Source organism: Lathamus discolor, chromosome 13, assembly GCF_037157495.1.
Source record: "Lathamus discolor isolate bLatDis1 chromosome 13, bLatDis1.hap1, whole genome shotgun sequence".
NCBI lineage: Eukaryota > Metazoa > Chordata > Aves > Psittaciformes > Psittacidae > Lathamus > Lathamus discolor.
This window is the reverse complement of record NC_088896.1, coordinates 11,981,246-12,008,262: the sequence shown is the minus strand read 5'-3', so window position 1 is coordinate 12,008,262 and position 27,017 is coordinate 11,981,246. Positions and strand designations below refer to the sequence as shown.

The window sequence follows — 27,017 nt, the reverse complement described above, 5'->3', positions numbered from 1 at the left end:
GATTGTAAGGACTGTGCAGACCTTACTAAGGGCTTCTCATCCACCTCTTTGGGGTGGAAAGATGCAGCAGCTGTGTCCTTCTGGAAGTGAAAGCCTGGAAAACCTTATCAGAGGTGGCTCAGCCAGGGAGGAGCATGGAGACCCCAAACCTGCCTCCCTTTCAGAGCAGCTCCAGGCTTTGCTCTCACTTAAAACCTGGCTTTGGTGCATTCTGGTGGTCCTGGTTCCTCACCTGAGGACAGTGGTTTGACAGCAGCCCTCCTTAGTGCCCCCCCCCAGTCTCCTGATGGGCATTTGTTGTGTGGCTTGAGTATTCTGGGGTTGGTTTAAGTGTTTCCACTCCTGTGTGAGCACATCCGAAGGGGAATCCTGCTCAGCTCGGAGCCGGGATGCGCGGCTGCTCCCCAGACCTCTCGCTTTGTTGATCCTGCTGGTATTTACTGTGGCAGCTGCTGCGTGCAGAAGAAAGTGGAGATAAAATTCCTGGCTGTGGTTTCGTGGAGCTGATAACCAGGGACCAGCCCCCTCCCGTGCTGGGTAAACAGGGGCTGAGAAACGGCTGAGGTCAGAGCTTTGCTCGCCAAAGGTACGGCTCTTCCTGGGAACACCTTTACCTTATCGGTGCCTGCGCTGGGATTGCTGATAGTGCCGGAAAGGAGCGCTGGGGTCTGGGTTATTTCATCCCCTACGAGAGGCAGCAGCAAACGGGGATGCTCATAGTTGCCATTTGCATTAATGCTGTGCCCTCACTGTTCTCTCCCTGTGATGGTGGTTTCCTCTGTGACAGGGAAAGCTGCTCCAAGGCACCAGGCAGGGCTCTGGGATGCTCTGGTTGGGACCACAGATACTGTCTGTTTCCAGCCTCCATGGAAAAGAATCTGAGATGCTAGTTTCCCTCCATAACCCTTTCTTTTGTGAATGTGGGTGCTTTTCTGATGTCATGTCTGGGGCAGGAGGTGTCAAAAGAGCATTAAAACCACTGCAGATCCCATGTCTAAAACGTGGTTAAGCAGCCACATCTTTTCCCTCGCTGTGCTGCAGTGATGCTGCCTGTGCTGGGGTGGCCATGGGGGCTCTGCACCCCCTGGGTGACCCAGCACAGCCGAGGACCAGGAGCTCTGGGGGGGGGGTTTGCAGCCCCCCAAGGAGGCTGCCCTGTGCCGGGAGAGCTGCTGTGGCTCTCCGGGTGCTCCAGCCCAGCCGTGTTTTCCTGCCGTCGTCTCTCCAATAGTACTTGTGACTCCAAAGGATTGCTCTTCAAGCTGGGTGCTGGAGAACTGCCTGTCCCTGGCTGGGTGCTGCCGTGCCAGCTCTCCAGCACGGCGACCCAGGGTGGCTTGTTCTGCTTCATGCCGGCTTCTTTAAAACCGTGTTGCTCTGGTGCATATGCTGCACATTTATCTTGCTGAAAGCACTGACCCTGGCTCCAGGCTCAGCTCCCTGCTCAGAGCTTCACATTTTGTGAATTCTCCATCAGATTTTCCCGTGTGTAGACGGGATAATCCCGGGTGGTCGTGGAAAGCCCAGCGATAATAAAGCTCTTGAGCTGTAATCGGCTCTGTGGCTTGAGTTTTGGGTGCAAGCGTCTGGTGGGGTCGTGCCTCTGTCTGAACCCCACTGCTGAGGTTTGGGATGCTCAAGTTCTTGGTTTCTAACTAAAGGGATGCTCTGGTGGGTGCAGGGTGTAGCTGGCACTTGTCCACACACAGAAGCTTGCCCTGAGACAGTTTCTCTGTGTAATTCCTGTTCTGCTCTGAGGCTGTTGACCAGTTTCTGGCACGTGGAGGACGGACCCTTGCTCACAGTTCCTCCTTGAGGGAGGCTCCTCATGCTGTTCTTGGGTAGTTGCTGCAGTGACTTTGGGGAAGCTGACGTGAGGAGCATGGACGCTGTGTCTGATCAGTGAGGGTTTGCTCCGCTGATCTGGGAATAATGGTTTGTAGATGCTTCCAAGGAGCTCCAGGCTCATGTGTGCAACTGCTCGGGTGACTTTGGCCGTTGCCTGGCTCCTGCTTGGGTCCCTTGGCTGCTGCTCACAAATGTTGTTCCTTTTGTCCCACTTGAAAACTGGGCCGTGGCAAAGTCACGGGAAGGGGGTTTCTCCTCCAGGGATGCACGTGCCTGTGAGCGGAGCCGGAGGCACCGGGATGCTGGGGCTGAGCAGCACCTGTAGGAAGCTCCTTCAGGGCTGGAGGTGGATTTTGCTCAGCCGCTGGTTTTCTCTGAGGTCCCTGGGAATCGGTGAAGGCTGCTCTGACGAAAGCTCAGTGCTGTGCAAGGGCAGGACGTGCAGTAATTAGTCAACCATTGTTGAACTGTAATGAGGCTCTGGTAGATCCTGGCTTTCCTCTGACGCACAATTTGCACGATAAAACTGGGACCAGTGGAACCTTTGTGGTCCTGGAGCTGTTTGTCAGTGAAGGATGCTGGGCTTCAAGGGGTTTTAAACCATTTCCATACACCTTTGAAACCACTGATGAGCATCCCAGAGGGATGCGGGGTAGAGCTGCCTCCACTGGTCATGCTGGGCACAGGAAGGGGGTCTGTGGCTGGAGCTGGGCACAGAGCCTGGTCCTGTCCATGATGCTGCTGTAGAGCATAGAATGGGCTTGCTGAGGGTGCACAAACACAAGGGAAAAGCCTGTTAAAAGCTGCTGCCTGTCTCAGGAAGGGACTCGCTCTGCTGCTGCCTGTGTTGCCTTCTCACTGCCTCCACATCTGATTACAAGCAGACTGCCGTAGCAGTGGGCTTGTTCTCACCAACCTGTGCTTGGGAAAGCAATGGTGGAGGGTTGTGAAACGAGCATCTGTGAGGAGCATGCTGTCTGGCTGGAGTTCCTGACGGGTAGCAGCTGTGTGTAACGCTTGGGTTTCACCTCCAGTGGTGGCATCTTCCAGGGATGCCTACCTGCTGCGTGCCCGGGACAAGCTCCTGCGGGATGCTCCATCCTCTTGGGAGGGAGGAGGCGCCACGTGTGTGTCCCAGGGCTGGTTTCTGCCATCCATCAGCAATGCTGAGAGCTTGGCAGGGTTTAGGAAGGGGCACAGCTCGTCGTGTGCCCAGCCCTGGGCCCTGGAGGTGTTTGTTTCCCCTCCTGGGACTGCTGGCGTGCAGATGGATCGCATCCCATGGGTCTGAGCCGGGTGGCTCCAGGCTGGTGAAGGTGAGCTCTGTGCAGTTGTGTCCCTCGGTGCTAATTAATCCTGTGCCACCAATACAGCAGCAGGGACTCGCTGGTCTCTACATCATGATCCAGGTGCGTGGTCTGTTCATATCCAGGGGTGGCTGTTGGGAGCCGCAGGGAACCGCAGGTCACCCAGGTCTCTAATCTGTCCCTGCTAAAGGTGTCAGTGGCAACTGCTCAGCCCGAGGGAGCCAATTACTGGGAACGTGCCTCTGAACTCACCCCAGTCAGGGTGCCTTGGGAAGCCGCCTGCGTTTTTCTTTACCTTGTCTCTCAATAAGGACACAATGAATGTCCCAGGCATCGCCGGGCTGGAGCAGAGGCTGTGAGCAGAGCACACCATGGTAGTGCTGATGAGTCGCTGATACGGTATCAGCACATCGGTACCGTCCTCTGGGGCCGTGGGGAGTGAAACCCTTCTGAAGAGGAAGCGAATGAATCAGCCGGGAGAAGCTGATTGTTTCCCCACCCTCGGCTCCTTCCCACTGCACACGCACGGATCGTCCCCCAGTGCCAGCGCTGGAGCAGTCAGTGCCGCCTTGTCGGGATGAGGTGCGGGGATGGGGAGTGCTGCTCCCCATGGCCGGAGGGCTTCTCCATGGCACGTGCTGTGTCTATGAGCTGGGACTGAGACGCTTTAATGTGTGGGAAGAAGAATGATTGCAGAAGCGTTCAGGAGCGTGCTTCTGCCTTGAATCTGGCTTGATCAGGTCTGCAGCACGTGACGTGACGTGTGAGCAGCTGCCTGTCTGTGTGCAGGATGGGGAGGCAGCGGTGGGGATGTGCCCGAGCCGTGACCAGGGCCCCGCTTGCTGCTGGTGGAAAATGGGAGGTGTGAAACTGGGTGCAGGGGGTGCTGAAAGGGGAACTGGTAACTGCTGGGCTGAGAGCAGAGCTCGGCTGTGTTCAGGGGGCAGGTTTCAGCCTGAAGCAGCGCTTTATTTACTAAAACATGCACAAGGTCAGTGCTCTTCCCCCTGCTCCCCCATAAAAAAAACCCAAAGCAATGGAGCTCTCCTGTCCAGCAAAGGCTGGGAGGAGGGCACTGGGTGCCTGTGTCAGAGCGGAGACTGGTGCAGGGTCCTCCTGTCCCCTTCTCCTCCAAGCACCCAGTGCTCTCACTTCTCTGCCAGCCCTGGGAATGTGCTGGCACATCCCTCCCCGGGTTCAAGTGGTTGCTCGGCATCAAAGGATTCAGCTAACAGCATTTAACCAGCCATTGAAAAGCAGATTAATTTTTTTCCCTCTTGAGCTGCAGGAGCTCAAACAATTTGCCCTGTTACCGTCTGTTGGTTTTTCTCATTAAGGAGCTAATACTCCTTTTCTGGAGCTTGGTTACTTCCTTGACAGCACCATCGCCTTTCCTGGCCTCCCTTAAAAATAAAGCCCAGCACAATGTGAAATAGTGGAGGAGCTGAGCCCCTGGGCTCCTTGTTTCATGCTCTGTGCTTGGGATCTGAATGTCCAAAGCAAGCGATCTGATGGTGAGTGATGCTGGTGGTGCTGCATCCCTCATCTCGCAGGAGCAAGGAGCAGTGCCGGGGAGGCTGTGGTGCTGTTTTGCTTGTGTAAGCATCACCGGTGCCGGTGGCAGCAGGGAGCTGGTGGCTTTGCCAGGGAGTTGGTCCCCTGGCCACCGGTTCCACTGCCTTTGCAGGACAGGCTGGGCTGCTTCAGCCCTGTGCAAGCATCAGCATGTTCCGGCTCAGAGCAGTTTGGCTCCTCTGCTGATGCACTGTTTGGTGTTTCTATTCAAAATAGCTGCTATCTAGATCGAGAGGGGGGGAATCTTGAGGCTCTGAGAAGTCAAAGCAAAACCCCATGAGATGGGTTCCTGCTGCTCTGCCTTCTGGAGGGGCAGCTGGCTCCTGCGTGGTGCCAACAGTGATGGGAGGGATGTGGAACAACCTGTTTGCCCGTGCCTGGGTGTGGTGGGGAAGGGCCCACAATAGCCCCTACAGTTCTCCCAGGGCGATACTGTGAGTCAGACGTAAATTGCAGCTCCTCCTTCCCTGTGTGTGCTTGGCAGCCTGCAGGAAGGTGTGTGAGCCGGGTAAGGGCAGGTGAAACCTTGGCTCTGGTGTCCAGCCCTTCCTCATCCTTACTTTTGCCTCTGGGCTTACGTGAGACGTTAACCTTGGGTTTCTTGACCCTATAGGATGCGCATTTTGGCTGTGAGGCTGGTATGGGGCTCACACCCCGTGTACAACGTACACTGTGACCCAAGCCCTTGCTCTGTTCTCTGCCCTGCTGCAGTGTGTAATCACTATGTTTAACTTACAAATACCACTGGTGGGTGATGCAGAGTGCCCATGGTGTGGGTGACTGTGCCGCTGCTGGGGTGTGTGCCGTGGTCCTGGCCCTGCCATCAAACTCTGCCAGCACCACAAGGTACCTGTTGTCACCGTGATGCCACAGAACCTCCTCTGAGCTGGGGTTGGAATTAAGCTTCCAGCTACTGTGGTTATCTGTTAGTCACAGTTTAACTTGTGCCCTGCTGCACGCTGGGTTTGTCACAGAGGTTCTGGGGGGAAACGTCAATGTCTAACAACGTCTGTAGCTTTCAGTGCTGTGGGGTATGGGGGTGTCAGAGGTGCTAAACGTGAATTCACGCAGCGCCGCAGCTACGATCTGCGGGACTTAGCTCCGATCCTGCTGCTCCGCATGGGCTCCCGGTGGTGGCAGAGCACGGGGAGCCTGGGGCGATCCCTATGGAGCCAGCCGGGCTGTCTCAGCCCGGGAGAGGCTCCAGCGGAAGCTCCTGTGCTCCCAGGCAGGCATCCAGCCGCCTTCCTGCGCCGCGCCGCGCCGGCTGCAGCGCCCGGCTCACCTTGGGCTGCTCTCGGTGCTGGGCCGGGCTGCCCCGCACCGCTGGTGATGGCACAGCCGACCGGCTGCGGCGGGCACGGCAGCATCCCCTCGCCAGGGCTGGGACACGGAGCAGCTCGTGGTGCTGGGCTGGGTGGGGGAAGCTCCGCGCCGCTGCTGGCTTTGATGTGGGGCTGAAACGCCCCGTGCTCACCGTGATAAGAGCCACGGGGGTGGTGATGGAGGAGAAAGTCTAAACAAAGATGAGTATCTGTTGAGAGACGCACCACGCACCTCCCTGGCTGCTGGGAACGGCTGAATTCCCTGGGTGAGGAATGGGGTGGGGGCAGAGCCCTGTTCTGGTGCAGGAAGCTGGGTTTGGGAATAGGTAGATCACTGCTGAGCACCCTGGTCCCTGCGCCCCGGTGGGTTGAGAGCTCAGAAACCTCTCAGCCAGCTCTGCACCGGCTTTCCCAGCTGGGGTTTCCACTCTGGCCAAACGGGAAGCGAAAGGGAGAGGGGGTGGTGTGAGCCTTGGGAATAACGAGCCAGCCACCCTTGCCTTGATAGACTTGAAACCGGAATCTCAGCCAAGCGCCGGCCTTGCGTCATCGCCTCCTTGCAGTGGGAATTCGTGCACTTCCCATCATTGAGCCGTCGCAGCCCGACCGGAGAGCAGCTTCCTGGCGGTGCTGCGGTGGTGACCCCTTGTCCGCCCCCCGCCTCGGTGTGTGCAGCTCTTCACCAGAGGCTCGGCTTCCTCAGCACCTTGTGAGGCGCCTGCAGGAGTCACAGCAGGTCTGTGGCTGCGTGCTCCTGGTGAGGGAGCAGAGCTGCAGCCGTGCCTGCTCACCTCTTGCTTTGTGGAACCATGGAATGGGTTGGGTTGGAAGGGACCTTAAAGCTCCTCCAGCTCCAACCCCTGCCACGGGCAGGGACCCCTTCCACTGGAGCAGCTTGCTCCAAGCCCCTGTGTCCAACGTGGCCTTGTGCACTGCAAGGGATGGGGCAGCCACAGCTTCTCTGGGCACCCTGTGCCAGCACCTCAGCACCCTCACAAGGAAGAGCTTCTGCCTTGTATCTTTGTGCATTGCTGGGCAGAGGGTGGCCATGGTGGGAGTCAGCACTGGCTGAGCACCTACCAGTGCCACAACCGGTTCTGTGACTGCATTAGAGGGGACTGGTGCCTGCCAAGGACAAAAAGGGATCAGATTTTAGTGTTTGCAGAAGGTTTTGACACATGATGCATGGTGCAAAGTACGAGCTGCTCCCGTCACAAGAGCAAAGAAACATTGGGCCAGAAAAAAGAAACGTTGTTCCTGATCAGCGGGGGGAGTTGACACTCGGATGATGCATGGCCAGTGTGTGCCAGGGACGGAGTGACCGTGCCCAGTGTCCACCATCTGGTTTTGGGCTGACTGAGGGTCCCAATGGCTCCTTTGCACCGGCTGCTGAGACAGGAGCAGCTCAGACACAGCTCATGGCTTTCAGTTCACAACCAGCTCCACATAGGCTGGAAGCCTCAAGCTGCCATGCTGGAAGCCTCAAGCTGCCATGCTGGAAGTAAGAGCCTCCCAACACAGCACTTACAGAAAGCTGATGGAGCTCGGCTCTTCCCAAGAGCTTGCTGCGATCTGGGATGGTGCCTTCAGTCGTGCAGCAGCGCTGGCTCCAGTCCCACCGGCTCCTGTGTGTGCCTGGCCCCAGCCACAGGGTTTTTGCTGAGGCAGGACCCGGCCCTTCCTCCCCGGAAGAGCGCAGTGGGGCTGTGACTGCATCGCTGCCGCGCTGGACGAGGAGAATGGAAGGAAGAGGCGAGGCAGAGCTGGGATCCCTCGGCTGTCTGTGGGGCTGGCCCTGGGCTCTGCCCTCGCGGCATGGCTCAGCCCTGAGGCCGAGCAGGTCCAGTGGCTTTGAGGCAAATATCAGCAGGGTTCTGTTTGCAGCTCGGTGCCTTGTGACCTGGAGCGAGTCCCAGGGCTGCCCATCAGCTGCGCAGGGCGAGGGATGCGGGTGCTCCGTGCTTGGCTTGGGGCTGTGAGCGCAGCCAAAGCTCCCGGCTCTAAGGGTGCTGTTTAAATCCTCATCTGTTGTTAGTGCAGCATCTCTTGTGCCTGTTGATCCTTTCAATAGCCGGACAGTCAGGTCGAGATGAGGGTCCTTCCTTGGAATCGTTGTCTCTGGCTCCTTGGTCACATCTAAGGGCTGGCTTGGGTAAAGGTGACCGAAGATGGGGTGGCCAATGGCACAATGGGTCATGGGCACCCCTGGGTGCTGGGGTCCCACTGCTGCTTGTCTGTGTTTCCCTTCATGCTACACAAGGTGTATGTGTGTGTCCAAGTGTCTCGGAGGAATATCTCACCTACAGCTCTCCAAAGATGGGCACTGGGGGCACTCCAGGAGCACCCATGGCTTCATCCACGGTCCCCTCCATGCTAACAGGGTGCCATCTGCCCCAGCCCAGGGGTGTCCCCTAGAGCTTGGTGCCTCAACCCCCCTCCCTGCGTCTTATCTTTGCAGGAGATGTGCTCTTCCAGATGGCAGAGGTCCACCGGCAGATCCAGAACCAGCTGGAGGAGATGGTGAGTCAGGGTGGCCAGGCTTTCCTCGTGGCCATGGGCTCTGCTGGTGCTGCAGCCGAGCAAAATGGGTTTCACTTCTTGCCTGGGTGACACCCGCTCCCCTGCCTGCCCGGCGCTCCCCGGGCAGGGTTTGTCAGCACTCCCCAAGGAACCGTGTCCTTTCTTTCTGCCTGCAGCTCAAGTCCTTCCACAACGAGCTCCTGACGCAGCTGGAGCAGAAGGTGGAGCTGGACTCCCGGTACCTGAGTGTGAGTCATGGACTTGTGTAGCCTGGCACTGGCTTGGCCATCTCTGTGTCTTCCCTTCCTGCTGCCCAGCTCCCCTCCAAGGATGGGTGTGCCCAGACTTTGCTCATGCCCCTGGTTGCTGATGGTCTCTGACCATCACACATCACCACGCACAGAACAGCATTTCCCCCCATGTCACACTCTTCAAGTCCCTGTTTGCTGTCCGGGCCATGGGGAACCTGCTTCTCCCAAAGGCTGGGGGGGGGGTCCTGCTTGCTTCTGCCAACCCTTGGCAGCAGGAGCTGTGGCTGAGGTTTGGCTTCAGCTGCTCAGAGCTTTCTCCTGTCACATCCAGGCTGCGCTGAAAAAATACCAGACAGAGCAAAGGAGCAAAGGGGACTCACTCGACAAGTGCCAGGCAGAGCTGAAGAAGCTTCGGAAGAAGAGCCAAGGCAGCAAAAACCCCCAGAAGTACTCTGACAAGGAGCTGCAGGTAGGACCCGGGACATGGGAGGGACACGAGCATCCTTGACCTGGGCAGCGGGTGCTGGGTACCACACGCTAGAGGTGGCCAGCTTCTTACAAGCGTTCAGATACAGGCTCACTGTTCTCTCCAGAGGAACGGGGGCAGCAGCATTAGGAGTGTGGTGAGATGTGGGAGGTGTGGATAGGGAGGAGGTGGCAGCCCGTGATGGAGCACATTGGTCTCGTGGCTGCCCTTGGTGAGGACGGAGCGGGGGGAGGCTGACGGCAGATGTTGTGCTGGGCGGTGCGGTGGTGATGAACCTGCTGGATCCACCACTCCCGGTGCTTTAATGAATGAACCCCTCAAGATCACTAATTCCTGCTGTGCCAGATCCACCTTCCTCTGGGTGGTGGTTGCTTCAGTGTGTGCCGGGGCGGCCGCAGTGAATCACTGCGGTGTGATCACGGTGTGGGCTCCCGCACCAACCACGTGCGGGTGGCTGATCAGGTTGTGGCTGTGCGGGACAGGGATCCCTCACGGCACGTGCCAGGGTGGCTGTGCTGCAGGGTGGGTGCGTTTCGGAGGCTGGGTGTTGGGATTTCCTGTAGGGATGGAGTTGGGGTCGGGATATTGATGGAGAGCATCCAAGGGCACGTCCCTGGCTGGTGCCAGAGCCATGAGCAGCATGTGCCAAGGCGCTGCAGCACTCAGGTTGCTGATGTGTTCACAGCAGGAGTTTGTCTTCTGAGGTCTCCAACCTTTAGTTCAAGCTTCGCCTGGAATGTGGGAACCTTAAATAATTGATGCACCTACGTGCAAACCCGCTCTGTCTGAAAGCACGGCTGCTGCTGGTGGAGCTAAAGCCACTGAATGATTGCAGCGTGAATAGGACCTTGAAAAGGGGACAATGAACCCTGACGGCAGAAATCCCTTCCCCTGCGTGTGAGGCATGAGAGCATGCACTGTGCTGGGACCAGGACCTGTTACTTTGGATGCCACAGGCTGGTAACGTGTCAGTGATCCGTGCCTGCTGACGGGGCTCTAAATGTCGGTGGCACTTCCCTCGTGGGGGCTGTGTACAGGGTGGCATTTAAAGCCATCAGCAGATAGCTACCACAAAGGTTGTGCTGGGGAAGTGACATTAATTGCGCTAAAACTTGGGGAATCAGTCATTGTCTTGGTAGCGTGAATCAGAGCGAGCGCTGGAGAGCAACGCACCTGCCGGCACCCGCCCCGGCTCGGCGTGCGGCTCCCGCGGTGAGGCACCGTGTGTGGCGTGGAGCTCGTGGCTGTTCACAGCCCCGGCGCGGCGCTGCGCTGGGCAGGAGGTGTTGGTGGGCACAGGTTGGTGCCCTTGCCCTGCTGGTGGGAGCTGAGCACCTCAAACCGCTGCTGAGCAGCAGCATCTCCAGCAGCCCTTGCTCTGGGTTCCTGCTGCGCAGGAAGAGCCCTGCGAGGCGCAGCGTGGGGAGCGCGGGGATCAGACCTTTGTTATCCCCAAACTGTGAAAGCTGCTGATAGGGACAACAGAGCAGAGCCGCTGCCAGAGCCACCCCTTTCCTGCCAAACCCCCCCCCGGGCTGCTGCCATGCCGGGATCCCCAGCCCACACCTGGAATCGGAGGAGGAGAAAATCCATCCCAGCGATCGGCTTTATACGGTGGGAGAGGAGCCGTGGCTTGATCCTCCCGCTGGGATGCGGTGCGGATGGGGTAGTCCTGTTAGCACAGGAGCTTTGGGCAGGGAAACAGGATCAGGCTTTCATTCTCTTAATCTTTCAGCAGTAAGTATTTAGGAAGCGCTTATCTCTCAAAAAGCCTTATGATGGCTTTTGAGCTTAAAGAGCTATGAGACTGCTCAACTGCTCGCTGCTTTCTTTTCCAACCTAGATCAAAACATGAAGTTAAGTTGCTGAATTCAGCCAAGAGAGCAGTTTTCCCTCTCTTTGTGGCTGCTGCAGTGCTGGTATTCCCTTTCAGCAGGAAAAGAGGCGATTTGAGGCCACCCTTGATGCTGTTGTTACCTTTACCAGGGCGTCAGAGTGGGGTATTGCTGCAAGGATGGGTCCAGCCTGGAGCTACATTGGGAGTCTCATGTGGGGCTTAGTGAAACCAGGCTTGGTGAACCAGGAGCACCTGCAGAGCTGCTGGTGTTGCACTGAGGGGCTTTGCCCCACAGAATCCTTTCTCATGGGGCTCACTTTGTTTAGCTGACCCTGCAGCTGGCCTGTAAAACCCCAGCAACCTCCAAGGAGGCACTTGGTGATGCTTGCGGGAAGCTGAAGACTTCATCAGGCTGGTGCCTGGGGACCACAGACTGATGAGCAGCAACTGGATGCAGCTCTCCTAATGGGCTGTTGCAGATGACTTGTCTCGTAATGGGGGAAGCTGCTGTGGATGGAAGCGTCCTGGTAGCTGCATCAGTCATCATCTTCCAGGAGGCAATAACATCTTACTCTGCTTTTGAAGACTCATCCACTTAAGCTACCGTAGCAGGTGGCAGCCAGGAGTCTGATGCTCTGTCATCATCCCTCTCTGTATTTAATGCTGCAGAAAGCAGAGTTGCTCCTTTCTGCCTTTTCACCAGTTGTTAAGTGACCGCATCCTGTCATCGCTGCTGAGACGGGTGGGTGAGATGAGCTTGGTGGGAGAGGCAGAGCTGTCCGGAGCTCCAGGGTGTGGTTTCTGTAACATCCCCTCACTGCTGAGGTGGGAGATTCATTCAGGCTCTGTTTTGCTGGGGGGCAGAGGACAGCCCTCACCTGAGCCAGGTACCAGCGTGGTTTGTCTCCATGCTCTGCTAGAGTGATCAGAAAACCCAACAAATCAGCCCAAACCTCTCACCTGTGACTCTTCAGTTTAGATTATCCCCCTTTGTAAAGCAGAAATGAATGCTGATATTCAGCAGGCACTGCACATAACTGATTCTCTTGTGGCTGGTGGGCAGTAGCTTTGGGAACACAGGGATTGAGGTCTGCTTGGGATCAGGCAGCAGCATGATGCTCATGGACGCTTGCAGGAGGCATCTCTTGAGCTGCATCAGTCACTTGTTGCATGGCGAGAGCTGATCCAGGTTTGTCTGCAGGTCTCACATCATCTCGCCACTGTCTCTTGTGCTCGTTTTGTGGAGTTTAATAGGTGAGGAGGGGATTAAAATGGTTGGGGATGTAAAACACCTTGTGGTTTGCTGTAAAGACAACTCACGTAGCTTAAAAGCAGCTCAGAGTGCAATTAGGCTGCAGGAGTGATTTTCCATCTGCAAAGCTTTGTCTGTCATGGTCAAAAGAGATGCTGTGGTTGTAGGTTGTTAGTGCTGAATGTCACAATAAAGCTGGGGTTTTTGTTCCTTATGAATCAGTCCTGAGCTTTTGTTAAACACGAGGAATGAAAGCTGAGGCACCAAACTGCCTCCAATGTCTCATCTTAGTTATGCAGTTACTGAGGGGTTTTTTGACCTGTGTTGAGAACCGGGAGAGTAAACTAATGCCATTCACTTCACGTCTTTTATGGAGAAGAATGAAAACAACATTCAGGTGAAACAATCACCAAGGAAGCTAAACTGCTGTAATTTCATTAAACGCTGCTTGTGATCAAGCTGCGAAATCAAGGTCACGATGGGTTTAGGACCTTGATTGAATCAGCAGCTCAACAATGAAGTTATGTTGGTTCAAACTATTTATCAAATCATATTAGCTCTATGAACAATTGGATTTCTCCATCAGCCTGAGACGAAGCTGGCTGTAATTCATCCTAAAGAGCAAGGCTGAAGGTGGCTCTTTGCGGTGAAAGGCTGTGCCTGACCCGGGCAAAAGGGTTTGGGCACATCCATGCCGGTTGCGCAGCTGCATTGGTAACTCCGGGGGGAGCAGAGGGAGCTCCCTCTTCTTCCTAACCTTGCATAGACTGGCTTATGGGTTGTGGACACTGAGCTCAGCTCCTGCCCAGATCTGTCTTTGTCCACACCTACTCCTATGAGTATATTTTAAGCATTAAATACCACTGTGCCAAATAACTTGGGGGGAGGGGGTTATAGGCTTTTGTAATTGAAACCTCATTTGAGATTCCCATCAGGAGAAATAATTTTAGGTAGAGGTCAAGCAGCTCTCACTGATAAGGAGTTTCCACAAACCAGGTTATGAGGGCTTATGTGAAAGTCAAATAGGGAAGAGCTATGTAAAAGCTCAGTGGCTCCAGGTAACTCTGAGTTAGGATGAGTGCCCAGACCCAGCAAATGCAGTCAGGGGTGCAGGGAGGGGAAGTCTTAGACTTATCTGGACTGAAATGCCTCAAATGCCTCTTCTGGAAGCTGGTCTGTGGGTCCCTGTGCCTGTGCAGGTCAGGGCCATGTCTGAGGAGCATTCTGGTACCCAACCTTGTGCATCGCCGATCAGGGTGTCCCTGTATTGAGGAACAGCTCAAGCAGCTGATCCTGAAACCCCCGCGCAGCCGGCTGGGAGAGCGCTTGCCTGCTGTTTTGCTCTGTTTTATGTAATATCACATGTGTGCGTGGATGGCATTTTGCAGGAACAGTGCAGGAAGGCTCAGGCTGATGCCCTGATGAGCAGATGTGTGAGACAGGCAGCGTAATGAGGGGAGACAGCCCTTCCCAGGGGAGCAAAGGCAGGCTGGCATCCTTGGAGCAGGGCAGTGCTCCCTAGGAGCTGCTCTGAGTCTGGTTTCACCTTTGATACCCATCAGTGCAGCAGCATCCGCAGCATCCCAGGGAGGGGCTTGGCTGATGGAGCTGGGGCACTCCAGGCTGGTGGGTACCACGGTGCTGGCACTGAAAGAGCTTCCCTGTCTGGAGATGTCGTTTGGGTCTGGTGCTTTATTTGCCTTACTACTATTGCAGTTTGGTCTCCTTCCCAGCTGTGCTCTGCTGGGAAGAGCCAATGATATCCCAGGGCTTGAATCCATCACTGGATATCGCTGTGTCCAGCTAAACAAACTGACCAACTTCCCTCTCCATCTGTAACACACTTGGGTGATGATGGAGGCTGGAGGGAGCAAGGAGGGAATGGCATTTCCCCTGAGGCTGCTCCAGGATCCACCAGCTTCCATGCAAGGAGTGAATTCTGGGAATAAGGAGAAGCTGCATCCTTCCCCAGGAGCCACTGGAGCTGGGGATCCCCACGCTTCTTGTCTTCCTCACTTTGGCTATATGCTGTGATAGAGTTTCAGCTGTTTTTCCTTGAGAGACTACTCAACAGCTTAGATGCTCTCCCTCTGTTAATCAGCCTAACTTCTTTCTTATTTTATCCCAGGACTTTCCAGTTATTCTCCCTTGTAGTTCCTTAAATAAACCCTCCCTTCTCTTGGTGTTTACTCCTTGCAGCTATTCCAGCCTGCCACAACGGTCCAGCACAGCCCACAGTCCTCTCCCTCCCCCTTTTTTCTTTGTCCTACCATGGGACCAGAGCTGTGTTTGGGGCTGCTACAGAGGCGCGGTCCCCTTCCTGCTCTGCATCTCCCACTGTGTGATCCTGGGTTCTGCCTTTCTGCTCTCAAAACTCATGGCTTTGCTGGCTGGTGACCCCTGGAAGGTGGCTTTGCTGCCTGCTGCTGCTTCCCTCTTGTCCCTGTGGCTGGTCCTTCCCTCAGCCTGCACTACTGGCTGTGACAGAGGCATCTCATGGTTGGTAAATACATGTAAGGATGATTTCCACAGTCGTGTTCATGGTGATTGGCAGTGCCCTTGGCTCCTGTTCCTGACGCGTTTGCACATTCCTGGCTTGGATAGAACAGTTTGAACTAATTTTTTTCCAGTAGGAAGGGTGGTTATTGGAAGCTTGACTGAAGCTCAGGGATGATGGTGCCGTTTCACCTGCGCTAGCTACACCGATTGCCACGTGCGCTTGGAAAGAACCCGGGTCTTGACATTTCTCAGCTGCTTTTCCATCCTCACACACCTTTAGCTGTCAGCTTTAGAGTGGCGATGAGAGGATGTCACTGTAAGCAGCAGGGCCATTGTGTGCCCCGGCTTTTCTGTGCTGGGGGCGACAGCTGCTGCTTGAGCCGGGGACTTTGCAGCATCTTCTTTCCTCTTTCATGTTGCCTTGTCCTTAATGTACTGTCTGACCCGTTAGGTAACTCGATCTGGTTTCAGCGTGGACATTACCTGGCTATGGGGGGGGGGGACTCAGCATGGCCAAGCTTTGCTCCAGCATCACTCATCACCCCAGCCATCAGCGCATCCCTGGCTGAGCCACCACCGGTGGTGCTCTCTGAGTGCTGGGACCAGGCTCCTGCCTTAGGATTGCAGCTTCCCCGGGCCAGGCAGGAGCCATCGCTCTGCCTGCAGCAGATCCTGAGCTGCGGCAGCATCTTAAACCAAGCCCCTTGCCCGGCGCTGCCGCACACTGACATTGCTAATTAGGTCAGCGGCTCCCGGTGCACTGGAAGTGCTGTGCTCGGGGGGGCACGGGGGAGTTATTTGAGGTTTCTCCAGCCTAGAAACCCAGAAAAAGGTTTCTGGAGCTGTTGGGTGGCTCTGGCACGTGCTCCGGCTTCTGGCACGGCCGTAACCACTGCGAGCACAGCCCCAGCTGGCTCCTGCCCCTCAAGTGCTCAGGTCACAAATGGGGTTTCGTTTCCTCCTTTAAACTGGGGGGTTTATTTAGATGAAACTGAAATTCTGCGTTTGAAGTTAGTTGTTAGACAGCCTAAACCACGGTCTGAACTTAAAGGCAGTGCTTGAGCGGTACCTGCTTGTTGGTGAGGTCTTAGAGAAGATGCTGCTGAGCCACGGAGCCTGAAGACACCAGGAGGGAGGCACCTTCCTTACACTGCTTGTCAGGTTGTGACAAGCTGAGAAATGTGGGGTTTTGGGGGTTCAAAATGCAGGATGGGTCACGATCCCCCCCCATAGCGGGGGGAAAGGAGACCTGAGCAGCAGCAGTGAGCCCAATGGGCACCAGGCTGCAGGTAAAGCACTGCTTGCTGGCTAAAGGCAGTGCTTCCCTCAGCATAGAGTAGTGAGATCTTGCACCGTGCTCGGTGTGTTGCATTTTTTCCCTGTGCATCTGGCATATTTAGCCAGGTTTTTATTTAAATTGCCTTTCTGTGCATTATTTGAAAGCCCATTGTCATTTTGAGCAGATCCAAAATGAAAGCTGTCTCGTGAACGAGGAGTGCGGCTCGCCATTTTGTAATGTAATAACGTGTAAACCAGGCTTGAATAAATCAATGGCACATCAAGCATATTTCCATAAAGTATATAAAGTGCTGAGAATACTAAGTTTAGAGCACAGGCTCATTGCTTGCAGTCGACATGTTCTAACTGGCTGCAGCCATTAAGACAAGCTTTTCTGTAGTGAAATAATTAAAAATACACTTGCAAAACAAGGTTGAAATTAGGGATGTAAATAAGGCTTTAATTTGCATATGTAAATCACGATTAAAAACCTAACATTGCTAAATGAGGAGGAATTTCCCCTGTGTTGCAGTGTATGATGTGCTCTGGACAAGAGCTGAGCCTTGCCCACCCGCTGCACCCGGGCCATTGCTGCTCAGGAGCTTGTTATCCTGAATCATGGTGCGATGGTCCTTATGCTACTGAGCCCAGTTAGCTGGAGGTGGACTCATTTCACTCCTCACCTTCTCGTTCTTGATGGCCCACTTAGGAGATTAAGCAAGATGAGGTTAGGGTGTCCCGGTCCGCATTGCTCCAGCGCTCCTGTTTCAGGTGCTGTCAGGGTTGTGCTTTCCTTCCAGAAGCTGGGCTCTGCAGGAGGGGGAGCATCATCCCACCACTTCCTTCTGGAGAGAAGGGAACGGGGCTTCTTCAGGAGGTACCTGTGGTGCAGGCATGTGGGGACAGTGGGGTTCGGTCCATCCCAAGCATACCAAACTGCGATGAAGGGGTTGGGGCGCTGGCCCCCGGGGGAGCTGCAGCTCTCTGGGCTGGCGCTGGAGCATCCTTCTCTCCTGGCTCCCATCACCGCTGCTGACGCCTCTGGGCTCTGTCCTTGTACTATTCCCGGGGCTAATAATACCCAGGAGGAGGCGGTGTGCTGGGTCCTGAGCCCACTCCAGGGAATGATGCTTTCCCTGCTCACATCCTCCCACAGCCGCCTGCTCCCACCCGCCAGCATGTGCCCGGGGCTGCTGCTGCCTCTTCCCTGCGCCGTGCTGGCCCCGGTGCCTCTGTGCCCTCCCCTGTGTCCCTGCCAGTCCCCATCCAGCTGAGCGCTCCCTGCGGCTTCGCTTGGGGGTGATGCAAATACCTCCATTATTCCTGCTCCTGCACCCAGTGCCGTCAGCTCTGTCACCTTCATTTATTTCTGTTCCTAAATGCAGGTGTTTGCGCTAGATTTTTTCATTTGGGGAAAAAAATTACTCCTCGAAACAAGGGTTTTTACCCATTTCTCGGTTACTCTCTTTTCCCCACCCATGTTGATGAATGTGGTGAGACCCAAAACCCGCTGGGTGCAACACAAGTTCTGCATGGGGTTTGCTCTTGGGAGGATGCTCCGAGCAGGGTTGGAGCAGCAGAAGGTCCAGCTTTGAAATAAAGCCCCCTTTGGAGTCTGGGACGTCATTTAATCTCCCTGCTTTTGTTGAGGTTTGTTCCAGTTTATGTGCCTGCTAATAAATATTGTAACATGCTAAAAATAACTGTTAAACATGAAGGAAGAGCTAAAGCTGCTTTGGACCCTGAATTTCCAGTTAATTCCTTTCTCGGAGAAGCTCAGACTTCCTGAAGCAGGTTTAGCACTGCCTGGGCTGTGTGGTTGGTTGTGGCTTCTCAGTGTGGTGCTGCTGTCCTGGGGAAGAGCTGGTGGCAAGGAGTGTTGGAGGGCAGGACAGCAGTGAGTGAGGGAGATGCTTCTCTTAGAGGCTTGGTGGCCGCTCTCACAGTGCGGCAAGGGTGGAAGCTTCTTGCAGAGGAACTGGGTGCATCCCAAGAGAACTGAGGGAGGAGAAAGCGGCTGGGTCAGGGAGCTGGGGACATTTCATGCCCCCTGTGCTCAGGGATGCTGACGGTGGGGCCGAGCAGCAGCCCTGCTGTCCCAAGCATTGCTCTGAAGCCCTCCCATGTGCCACGTTTACATCGCACGGGTCAGCCTGTGTGGCTGAGTTATCCCAGCCCCATGTGCTGCCTCCATGCTCCATATGGCGCTGGCAAAGCCTCTGTGGCACAGCCATGCTGGCAGAAGTCACACTGAGGGAGCCCGAGCCTGTGCCAGCAGAGGAGCCTCCCGCTGCTCCAGGCACTGGCAGGGGCCCGGTGTCTGCACAGCCCCGGGGTGCAGCATCAAGGAACGGCTGCTCTGGTGGCCGGGTGCTGCTTGTGACCGGGCACGGAGGTGCTGTGCCAGCATGCAGCCCTGCCCTGGCACAGTCCTGGTGTCCCCAGCGCCGCTCAGCTGTGGCTGAGAGGTCACAGTTCAGTGTTGGTGATGGTTCAAGGCCAGGTTGGACGAAGCCTTGAGTGGGATGGTTTAGTGTGAGGTGTCCCTGCCCGTGGCAGGGGGTTGGAACTGGATGATCTTAAGGTCCTTTCCAACCCTAACTGTTCTATGATTCTATGGTTGTGTATTGGAGGGGTTCAGTGCTGTCCCGCTGTGGTCCCCGGCTCTCAGCAGCGCGGTCCTGTCCATCCTCACAGGCACTGATGGGCAGGCAGCAGAGACTCGGCGCAGCCACCAGCAGCAGAGGAGGCGCTGGGGGTGTTCAGCCTGCGCTGGGGGTCGCGGTGCTTTGTGCCCTGCGGGGATGAGCGCGGGGCTGTGGGTTCCGTTGCCAGCCCGGGTGATCCGGGCACCCCCAGTGCCGGTGCCAGCGCCTGGGCACGGCTCCGGGGCCCGTTTGGTGAGCAGGCGGCTGCTCCCGGTACAGCTCGTCCCGGCTCCCAGCCCACGTGCTGAGTCAGCGCCTCTGCGTGGGGGGTTCTGGTGAGTAAAGGCGGGTTGGAGGTACACGTGTGCGTGTCCTGTGCGGGGGGGTCCTGCGAGCACCCTGCGAGCACCCTGCCTGCTGCGCTGCTGACCCCTCTCAGGGGATGCTGCTGCACAGGCACCGGTTCCAGCCCATGGAAGGGGGCTGGAACTGGATGAGCTTTAAAGTCCTTCCCAACCCCAACCATTCTGTGATCCCCTGCCCTGCCCACGGAGAGGAAAACGATCAAAATCATGAAGGCAGCCAACTCTCTGCTCCTCTTTCTGTTCTAGTACATCGAAGCCATCAGCAACAAGCAAGGTGAGCTGGAAAACTACGTCTCTGATGGCTATAAGACAGCTCTCACGGAAGAAAGGAGACGGTTCTGCTTCCTGGTGGAGAAACAGTGTGCAGTAGCCAAGAGTGCGATCACCTACCATGCCAAGGTGAGTCAGTCCCACTGGAGATGCCAGTCTGATAGCATCATAGAATAGTTCGGGTTGGAAAGGACCGCAAGATCATCTAGTTCCAATACCCCCGCCATGGGCAGGGACACCTCACACTAAACCATCCCACCCAAGGCTTCGTCCAACCTGGCCTTGATGCCGTGCTCCTGCAGTTGCAGGGCTGCAGGTCCCGGGTGGATGCTCCTGTTGCCTATAGAACAGGCTGATATCCTGAAAGCTGCGGCTGGTGCAGGGGGGAAGGAATACACCAGTGGGTGACCCACAGACAGGATGCCCTGGGAGACGCATGTGTTGTGGACTGGGAGATGCAGGACTGCACCCTCCTCAGAACAAAGGGGCACGTCTCCCATGGTGCTGCTCTGCATCTCAAAAGCAGCTTCTGGCTGCAGGAGGTAGATGAGACCGACACTGGCTTGGTCGAGTGGTGATGGCGGGTCCTGGCAGTGTATTGTGCCATTTGGCTCACCCCAGCAGTCCAGTCCCTCCATGGCACAACTTCACCTATGCAGGAGAACCTGTGGTAGGTGAATGGGGCTGGGTTCACCCCTCCTGCATGTTGTAGTCGCTGAGGTGTGAGGGCTCTGTCCTGGCAAAGGCCAGTCAGGTTTCTCCCGCTTCAGTTCATTGTCCCGAACAGGTTGGCACTAGATGATCTTTAGGGTCCCTTCAAACCCAAACCATTCTGTGATTTTATGACCTGTAAAAGCAGAAGAAATGTAAAGCAGCACCGTTCCTGCTTGGAGTCAGGCAGTGCTGCCTGCCTGCTCAACCTGTGCCTTACCCTCTGGCCTTGGCAAGGTGGGGATTAAACCAGAGATTAAACTGCTCCAAATCCCCTCTGGGCATCCCATATCTCCTGGTCCAGGGGCTGGAGCTGCTGCCAGCCAGCCTGGGGAGCAGCGGCTCCCTGCACTGATCCAGAGCAGAACCCGTGCGGATGAGGGCTGGGAACACCAGCACTGCTCCTGCAGCCTCATGCTCCCGTTGTTCTGGTTGTTCCCCACTGCCACCCCCTGTTGCTCACAGCATCCATCTGTCACCGCCGCGCTTGGCACCACGGAGCAGGAGTTTGGATTAGTCAGCGCGCTCCTCGCGCTGCGCTGCGGGCTGGATGCGTGCTTGGCACATGTGAACTCCCCCCGTGGAGCAGAGGGGGGAACGTCCCCCCTGGGAGCGGGGGGATCAGCGGGAGCGGGGGGATCAGCAGGCGCGAGGGTGCCGGCACCCGCAGCGTGGCTGCAGCACCGTGAACCCCAGAGCTCCCTGTGGCAGCAGCAGCAGCCCGGGGAGGGTGATGGTGCAGGGGGGACGTTGCGGGTGGCTCCCCCGGAGCACGGTGGGTGTATGTGCGAGGTGGGCGCCTGGCCCTGCTCCAGCCTGGCACCCGCTCCACTGCTGCGGCTCTGGGGGTGCTCAGAGGCTGGGTGCTGGGGCTGTGCCTCTCTGGCGCCAGTGCGGAAACGTTCCGGGACCTTCGGATTGATGTTTTGATCCACGGGGACCAAGCTGTCCCTCGATGAGACCAGTTGAGAGGTCAGTCAGAGGCGTCAGGTCACCCTCTGCACCAGGGACAGGGAACAGGGGTTCAGCTGCAGGGCGCCAGGGCCAGAGACTGCCAGGGCTGAACAGCCCTAAACGAGAAGCTCATTCCTTGGGGTATGGTGACAGCACAGAGCACAGGCTGAGCCCTGTCAGGCCTTCGGGCAGGTTTGTGTCCCTGCTTGGTCCATTGATGCTGTTCCAGAAGGAGCCCAGTGGCTGAGAGCTGCCCCACGCGGGATACATCAGAATAAGCTGGGGAGATAAATTCCCTTTTCCTTCCCTCCTTTCCATTTTTCATGCCACCTTCCTGGCTCAGCTGCTGGCAGAGCCTGGAAATGGCAAGTCCCTGTTGTTATCGCACCCATGCCATGCACAGAGGAGCCAGTCAGTCTCGTGGCCTGGATCAGGCCAGCTCCTGTGCCCTCACACCTCGTTTCTCTATTGCAGGGGAAGGAGATGCTGACACAGAAGCTGCCGCTGTGGCAGCAGTCCTGCTCGGATCCCAACAAGATCCCGGACCGCGCTATCCAACTGATGCAGCAGATGGCTGCCAGCAGCAATGGCACCATTATGCCCAGCCCTCTGTCTACATCCAAATCCAACCTCATCATCTCTGACCCCATCCCTGGTGCCAAACCTCTCCCTGTCCCCCCGGAGCTGGCACCTTTTGTAGGAGTAAGTATCTCCATGGTGGAAGCTGTGCTGCCCTTCTGAGCAAAGCTGGAGGGACGAGCCCGGGCCAGTGTCACCGTTGTCCTCAGCAAGTTGCCTCTTGATGGACTGCCATTGATGTGCAGGGATGGGCAGCTCCATGCATGTGCTGCCCTGGGATGTGGGAAGGAGCCTGGCATGGGAATGGGCAGCCTGTCCCCATCCCATCCCTCCCTTCCAGAGGGGCAGGGGCTGCAGAGTCTCTTGGGGGGGGACTGGACTCGCCTGGTCAGGGTGGTCCCAGAGCTGTGGGGCTGAACCGAGATACCCCAGTAACCACTGGGAGTGACCCATGGCAGGAAAAGGGTCCCCCAGTGCGGAGGCATGAGCTGAGCCCACAGGGGTTTATCAGGTACAGGTCAGCTCGGGGCAGTCAGACACCACAGAGGGCACCCCACTGCTCCCCCAGAGCAGTTCGTCTCAGGTGGGAGCTCAGCGCACCAGCCTGAAGCTCTGGTTGCTGTGAGCCACCTCCCCGGCGCTGTGTCCCGCTGCGGGAGCTGCGGTGGGATGCCCTAATGAAGCCATTCCCCATCTTCCCCCCCCTCCTCTCCTCTCTCCGTAGCGCATGTCGGCGCAGGAGGCCATGCCGGTGATGAACGGAGTCTCAGGCCCAGACAGTGACGGGTACAACCACTGGTCTGAGATGAAGCCAGCACAGCCCAAATCTTTATCTCCTCCCCAGCCTCAGAAGCAGCTGAGTGACTCTTACTCCAACACACTCCCAGTTCGCAAAAACGTGCCACCGAAAAACAGCTACGCCTCAGGTGAGGCTCCGTCCGTGCTCCACGGGGATGCTGCTGGTGCTGGGACAGAGCCCGGCAGTACCCCTCCGGCACAGGGCTGCTTGTGCCTCTGGAGCCGGGGGTTAGGAAATGAGCAGAACTGGACTCTGATGTGGGTTTTCTGGGAGGAAAACCTTGGGGAATGTTGCGCAGGGAGCAGCCATGGCTGGTGGGTGATGCCAAGAGCACCCGGGATGAGGGTGGGAAAGTGAAGGCACATGGGTAAGATAAGCAGGGTTGGGGACCTGTCTTGGCAGGGTTGTCCTGCCCCTGGTCCCACTGGGCTGTGCCTGGCTATGGCCACGGGGTGAAGGACTTTGAGATGCTCATTGGTCTCTGTCTCCCAGCAGCTGAAAACAAGACACTGCCACGGTCCAGCTCCATGGCCGCAGGGCTCGAGAGGAACGGCAGGACGAGGGTGCAGGCCATTTTCTCTCACGCTGCCGGAGATAACAGCACCCTCCTGAGCTTCAAGGAGGGCGATCTCATCACGCTGCTGGTGCCCGAGGCGCGGGACGGCTGGCACTATGGGGAGAGCGAGAAAACAAAGCTGTGAGTGCCAGGGCTGCCCTTGGGAGCCGCCGCACCGCGGGTGCAGCCTCGGCTGGCTCCTCCGTGTGTAAATGTGGGTTCGGTTTCATCCCTGCCTTTGCTTTCCAGGAGGGGCTGGTTTCCTTTCTCCTACACACGGGTCCTTGACAATGATGGCAGCGAGCGGGTCCACACGAGGTAGGAGCATTGTGCTGGGTGGGTGGCTGCGCCACTCCCAGGGCAGAGCTGTGGGCTTGGGATGGAGATGAATGAAGAGGGATTTCTTACAAGGACACGTAGGGATAGAACAGAGGGGACTGGTTTTAAACTGACAGAGTGGAGATTAAGATGAGACATTAGGAAGAAATTCTTCCCTGTGAGGGTGCTGAGGCGCTGGCACAGAGTGCCCAGAGGAGCTGTGGCTGCCCCATCCCTGGCAGTGCTCAAGGCCAGGTTGGACACAGGGGCTTGGAGCAAGCTGCTCCAGTGGAAGGGGTCCCTGCCCGTGGCAGGGGTTGGAGCTGGAGGAGCTTTAAGGTCCCTTCCAACCCACTCCATGGCTCCATGAGTAGTCCACTTTCCCAGGGCACAGTGCATGTTGTCAGGAATAACCCCCAGCGCAGGCAGGTAGTAGCTGTCTCAGGGGGTCTTTGGCCATGGGGTCCCCCGCTGTGGGTGGACGGGCAGCCTGGGGGGTCTCAAACTGGGCTGGCCTGTTCCTGATGCCTCTGCTTTGGTCCCCCCTACCCAGCCTGCAGCAAGGGAAGAGCAGCAGCACCGGCAACCTGCTGGACAAGGATGACATCGCCATCCCACCGCCGGACTACGGCATGGCCTCCCAAGGCTTCCCGGCACAAGGTGCCAACACCTTCAAGCAGAGGCCGTACAGCGTGGCCGTGCCCGCCTTCTCCCAGGTGAGCCCGTGGGGCAATGGGGGCTGCTCCCAGCTCGGGGGGGATGCTTTGTAAACAGGAGATGCTCGGGCAAATCCCTGGGCCGGAGCCGGGCCCGGGTGTCCGCAGCTTCTTCATCCCACCGGTGGTCTTAAAGCAGGATGAAATGTGTTAAGCGTGTTCTCAGTCCACGGAGGGCTGCTCTCCAACCTCTGTTCGTTGTTTGTAGGACTACCTAATGCCCTATGGTTGTGCAATTAAAGACTATTCCAGTGGCCTCTGCCAACCACCCTCCGCCCACTACAAGCCTTACACTAGGTCGACAGCAGTAAGTCCGAACACACGCAATGTTTCCCTTGGGATTTACGGGCAGTTGGCTGTTTTTGCCTGCTGATCCATGCGCCTTGCCTGGAGCCACATCTCCTTCTGAGCATCTCTGCTGGGGAGGTGGGACGGGGGATGCAGGGCGGCAGTGGGAGAGGAGAGCAGCGGATGGGGAGGTTTGGCCAGTTTGGGTCACCTCGGCGGAACAGGCAAGGCGCAGGGAGCAAATGGCACAAAATGCCACCGTAAACCCCCAAAGGACAACACTTGCTGACTCCATGGGAGCCTCCCACCAGAAACAGGCTGTTCACAGGCAGCTGGAAGCGTTTTCTCTGGCACAGGCCAGGTCAAGCCAGTGATGGTCCCGTGGGGATGCTGGGGTGAGCGCATGGGGCTGGGGCAGACCCTGGCCAGGGCTCTGGTGGTGCCCAAGATGAGCTCAGGGCTTCTGAGATAACGAGACGGGAGGATGCACGTGTGGATGAGCTCAGCTTTACCCAGGAGCCACTGGAGTAGTGGGACTTCCCCACCAGAACAATGAGGATGAGCCACATTGGCTTCCCCAGAGCACTTGGCACGTGCTGGCAGATGGGGAGAGGATGAGGAGGGGGAGAGGCAGCCATGCAGCACCCGACCCTTCAGCAGGATGCTCTGGAGAGGCAGCAGATCCAGTGGGATCTGGTCCTCTCTGCAGCCCCACTTCTTGATGTCTGCTGGGGTTTCCCAGTGGGGTTTGCTGCTGGATGTGGGGTCTTGTGACTGGGAGCATTGCTGGGACCATGGGAATATGGGTCTCTGATCCATGGTGCATGGCCAGTGACTCCTGCTCTTTCCTGAAGTGGTCCCATGGAGCTGCTCCATGGTCATATCCCAGGGCAAGTCCTCACCCAAGGAGCGATGTCCTCAAGGTGCATGCTCCAGCCCTGGTCCCCATCTGCTCCTCAGACCAGTGCAGTCCTTCCCTGCTGTACAGGCTGTTCAGTACCAGCTGAAGGAGAAAATGGTCCAAAACCCTGTGGGTTTCTGGTGGGAGTTAATACAGAGAAACACCTTCCACAGAGCATTTCACTGGTGACTTGTTCAATCCCTTTTCAAGTGTCTCACATCTCAAAAGCAACTGGAGCTGTGCACCTCAGTCGGGCTGGGCAGAGCAGACTGGGGCTCTCCTGCCTGTTGCTTTCCCTTGGCTTGCCAGATAAAGTCCTGCTCTGAAGAGAGTGGAGCCACTTTACTTCCTGCTCCCTAAATCCCATTCAAGTCATCTCCATCTCCCCCTTTCCACTCCAAATGCATTGGCCCTGGGTCCTGATGCACTTTGGTCTGACCCTCCGGTGGCACCTGAACGGGCTCAGCCCCACGTCCTCCACCGCTCACCACGCTTCCTCCCCTCCTCTCCGCAGGGTCTCGATGACTACGGGACGAGGTCGGTCAGCAGGTAAGACCTCACCTTCCTGTCGCATTACCTGCAAGTGAATCGTTTGTGTTGGTTCTGGGTGAAGCTGTTGAACCGTGTCCCCATGGGGGTCCCTGTGTGGGCTCCCCAGGGGATGCGCAGTGGTGGGGATGAGGTTGTGTGGTGGAGAACACGGAGCAGGTCTCATCCGAGCATGGAGGGACCCAACGTCTCCAGGGGAAGACAGGTCCTGGGGCAGCCCCTGTGTCCCTGACCTTGCACCCCGCATGGGCTCATGGTCCTCCAGAGAGAGTCAACCTCCTCAGCCTCCTTTGGATAGCAGGGCCATGGAGAGCTCACACTGTTGGGATCATTCCCCAGCATCTTCTCCCACCCAGGAGCTCCTCCATCCCCATCCGCTCTGCCTTGCAGCCCTGTCTCACTCTTGGGGATAGCCCCAAACACAGGGGCTGTGAGCTGAGCGGTGATGGGCAGGGGCCAAGCTCTCTGCCCCCCTCCAGTGCCGGTCCCCATGGCACTGAACTGTGGAGCTGGGCTCCCGGGCACGGTGCTGCCTCGCGGTGCGTGCCGTGGTCCCGGCCCCTCTGGCAGTCTCCTGTGCTTTGTTCCGCAGTGGCAGTGGCAGTTTGGTATCAACGGTGTGAGGACACCTTGGCTAGCGGCTGCTTGGAAGAGCTTTCTGCTTCTTTCCCCACTTCTTTTTGTTTCTCTTTCCCCCTCATTTCTCTTTCTCTACTTCCTTTGGATTTTAAACTCTTGTGATCTTCAAGGAAACCATGGTGCTTCTCCACCCCCACCCCGGTGTTCACAGTGCCCTTGTTTCTGAAGCCTTTTTCCGAGCAGAAACTGCCGCTGGGGCTGCGCTCGCTTTGCAGCAGCCCGGATGCAGTTGACACGTTAGTGGGACCCGGTTTTTTGTACCCCCTGTGACCGTTAGCGATGCACTATCACCCCTCCTCCGGGGCTGCCAGCGCCTCGCACGAGCCTGGACACAACCTCCCACACTGGAGCAAATATGCATGGCCTCTGGTGTCCGTACTGTTACTGAGCATCCGGGATGCCCGCACCCGGGATGCTGTTCCCAGCCTCATCCGCTTCCACCCAACCACCCACTGTGGTGGCTTTGGGAGAAGGGGATAGCGCAGAGCCCCCTGCCCCGGGGAAAGGGCTGCTTTAGGGCTGGGGTCCCGCCGGCCGTGGGGCGC

General features: G+C 57.0%; 1 protein-coding gene across 10 annotated transcripts in view; it reads left to right on the top strand.

Moving 5' to 3' along the window:
• The window catches only part of BAIAP2 (BAR/IMD domain containing adaptor protein 2), a 43,687-nt gene that overhangs the window by 11,419 nt on the left and 5,251 nt on the right, over nt 1-27,017 (top strand). For 2 of the 10 annotated variants that reach the window (XM_065693964.1, XM_065693967.1), the window contains exons 4-13: nt 8,514-8,575; nt 8,752-8,823; nt 9,158-9,295; nt 19,439-19,591; nt 21,602-21,829; nt 22,431-22,632; nt 22,998-23,202; nt 23,311-23,379; nt 23,933-24,095; nt 25,799-25,833. In XM_065693964.1, coding sequence (XP_065550036.1) covers nt 8,514-8,575; nt 8,752-8,823; nt 9,158-9,295; nt 19,439-19,591; nt 21,602-21,829; nt 22,431-22,632; nt 22,998-23,202; nt 23,311-23,379; nt 23,933-24,095; nt 25,799-25,833 — 1,327 coding nt within the window. Of the gene's footprint in view, nt 1-8,513; nt 8,576-8,751; nt 8,824-9,157; nt 9,296-19,438; nt 19,592-21,601; nt 21,830-22,430; nt 22,633-22,997; nt 23,203-23,310; nt 23,380-23,932; nt 24,096-24,303; nt 24,403-25,798; nt 25,834-26,286; nt 26,294-26,425; nt 26,557-27,017 lie in introns of those variants that run through there. The other 8 variants (XM_065693965.1, XM_065693970.1, XM_065693974.1 and 5 more) reach the window with 7 other exon arrangements.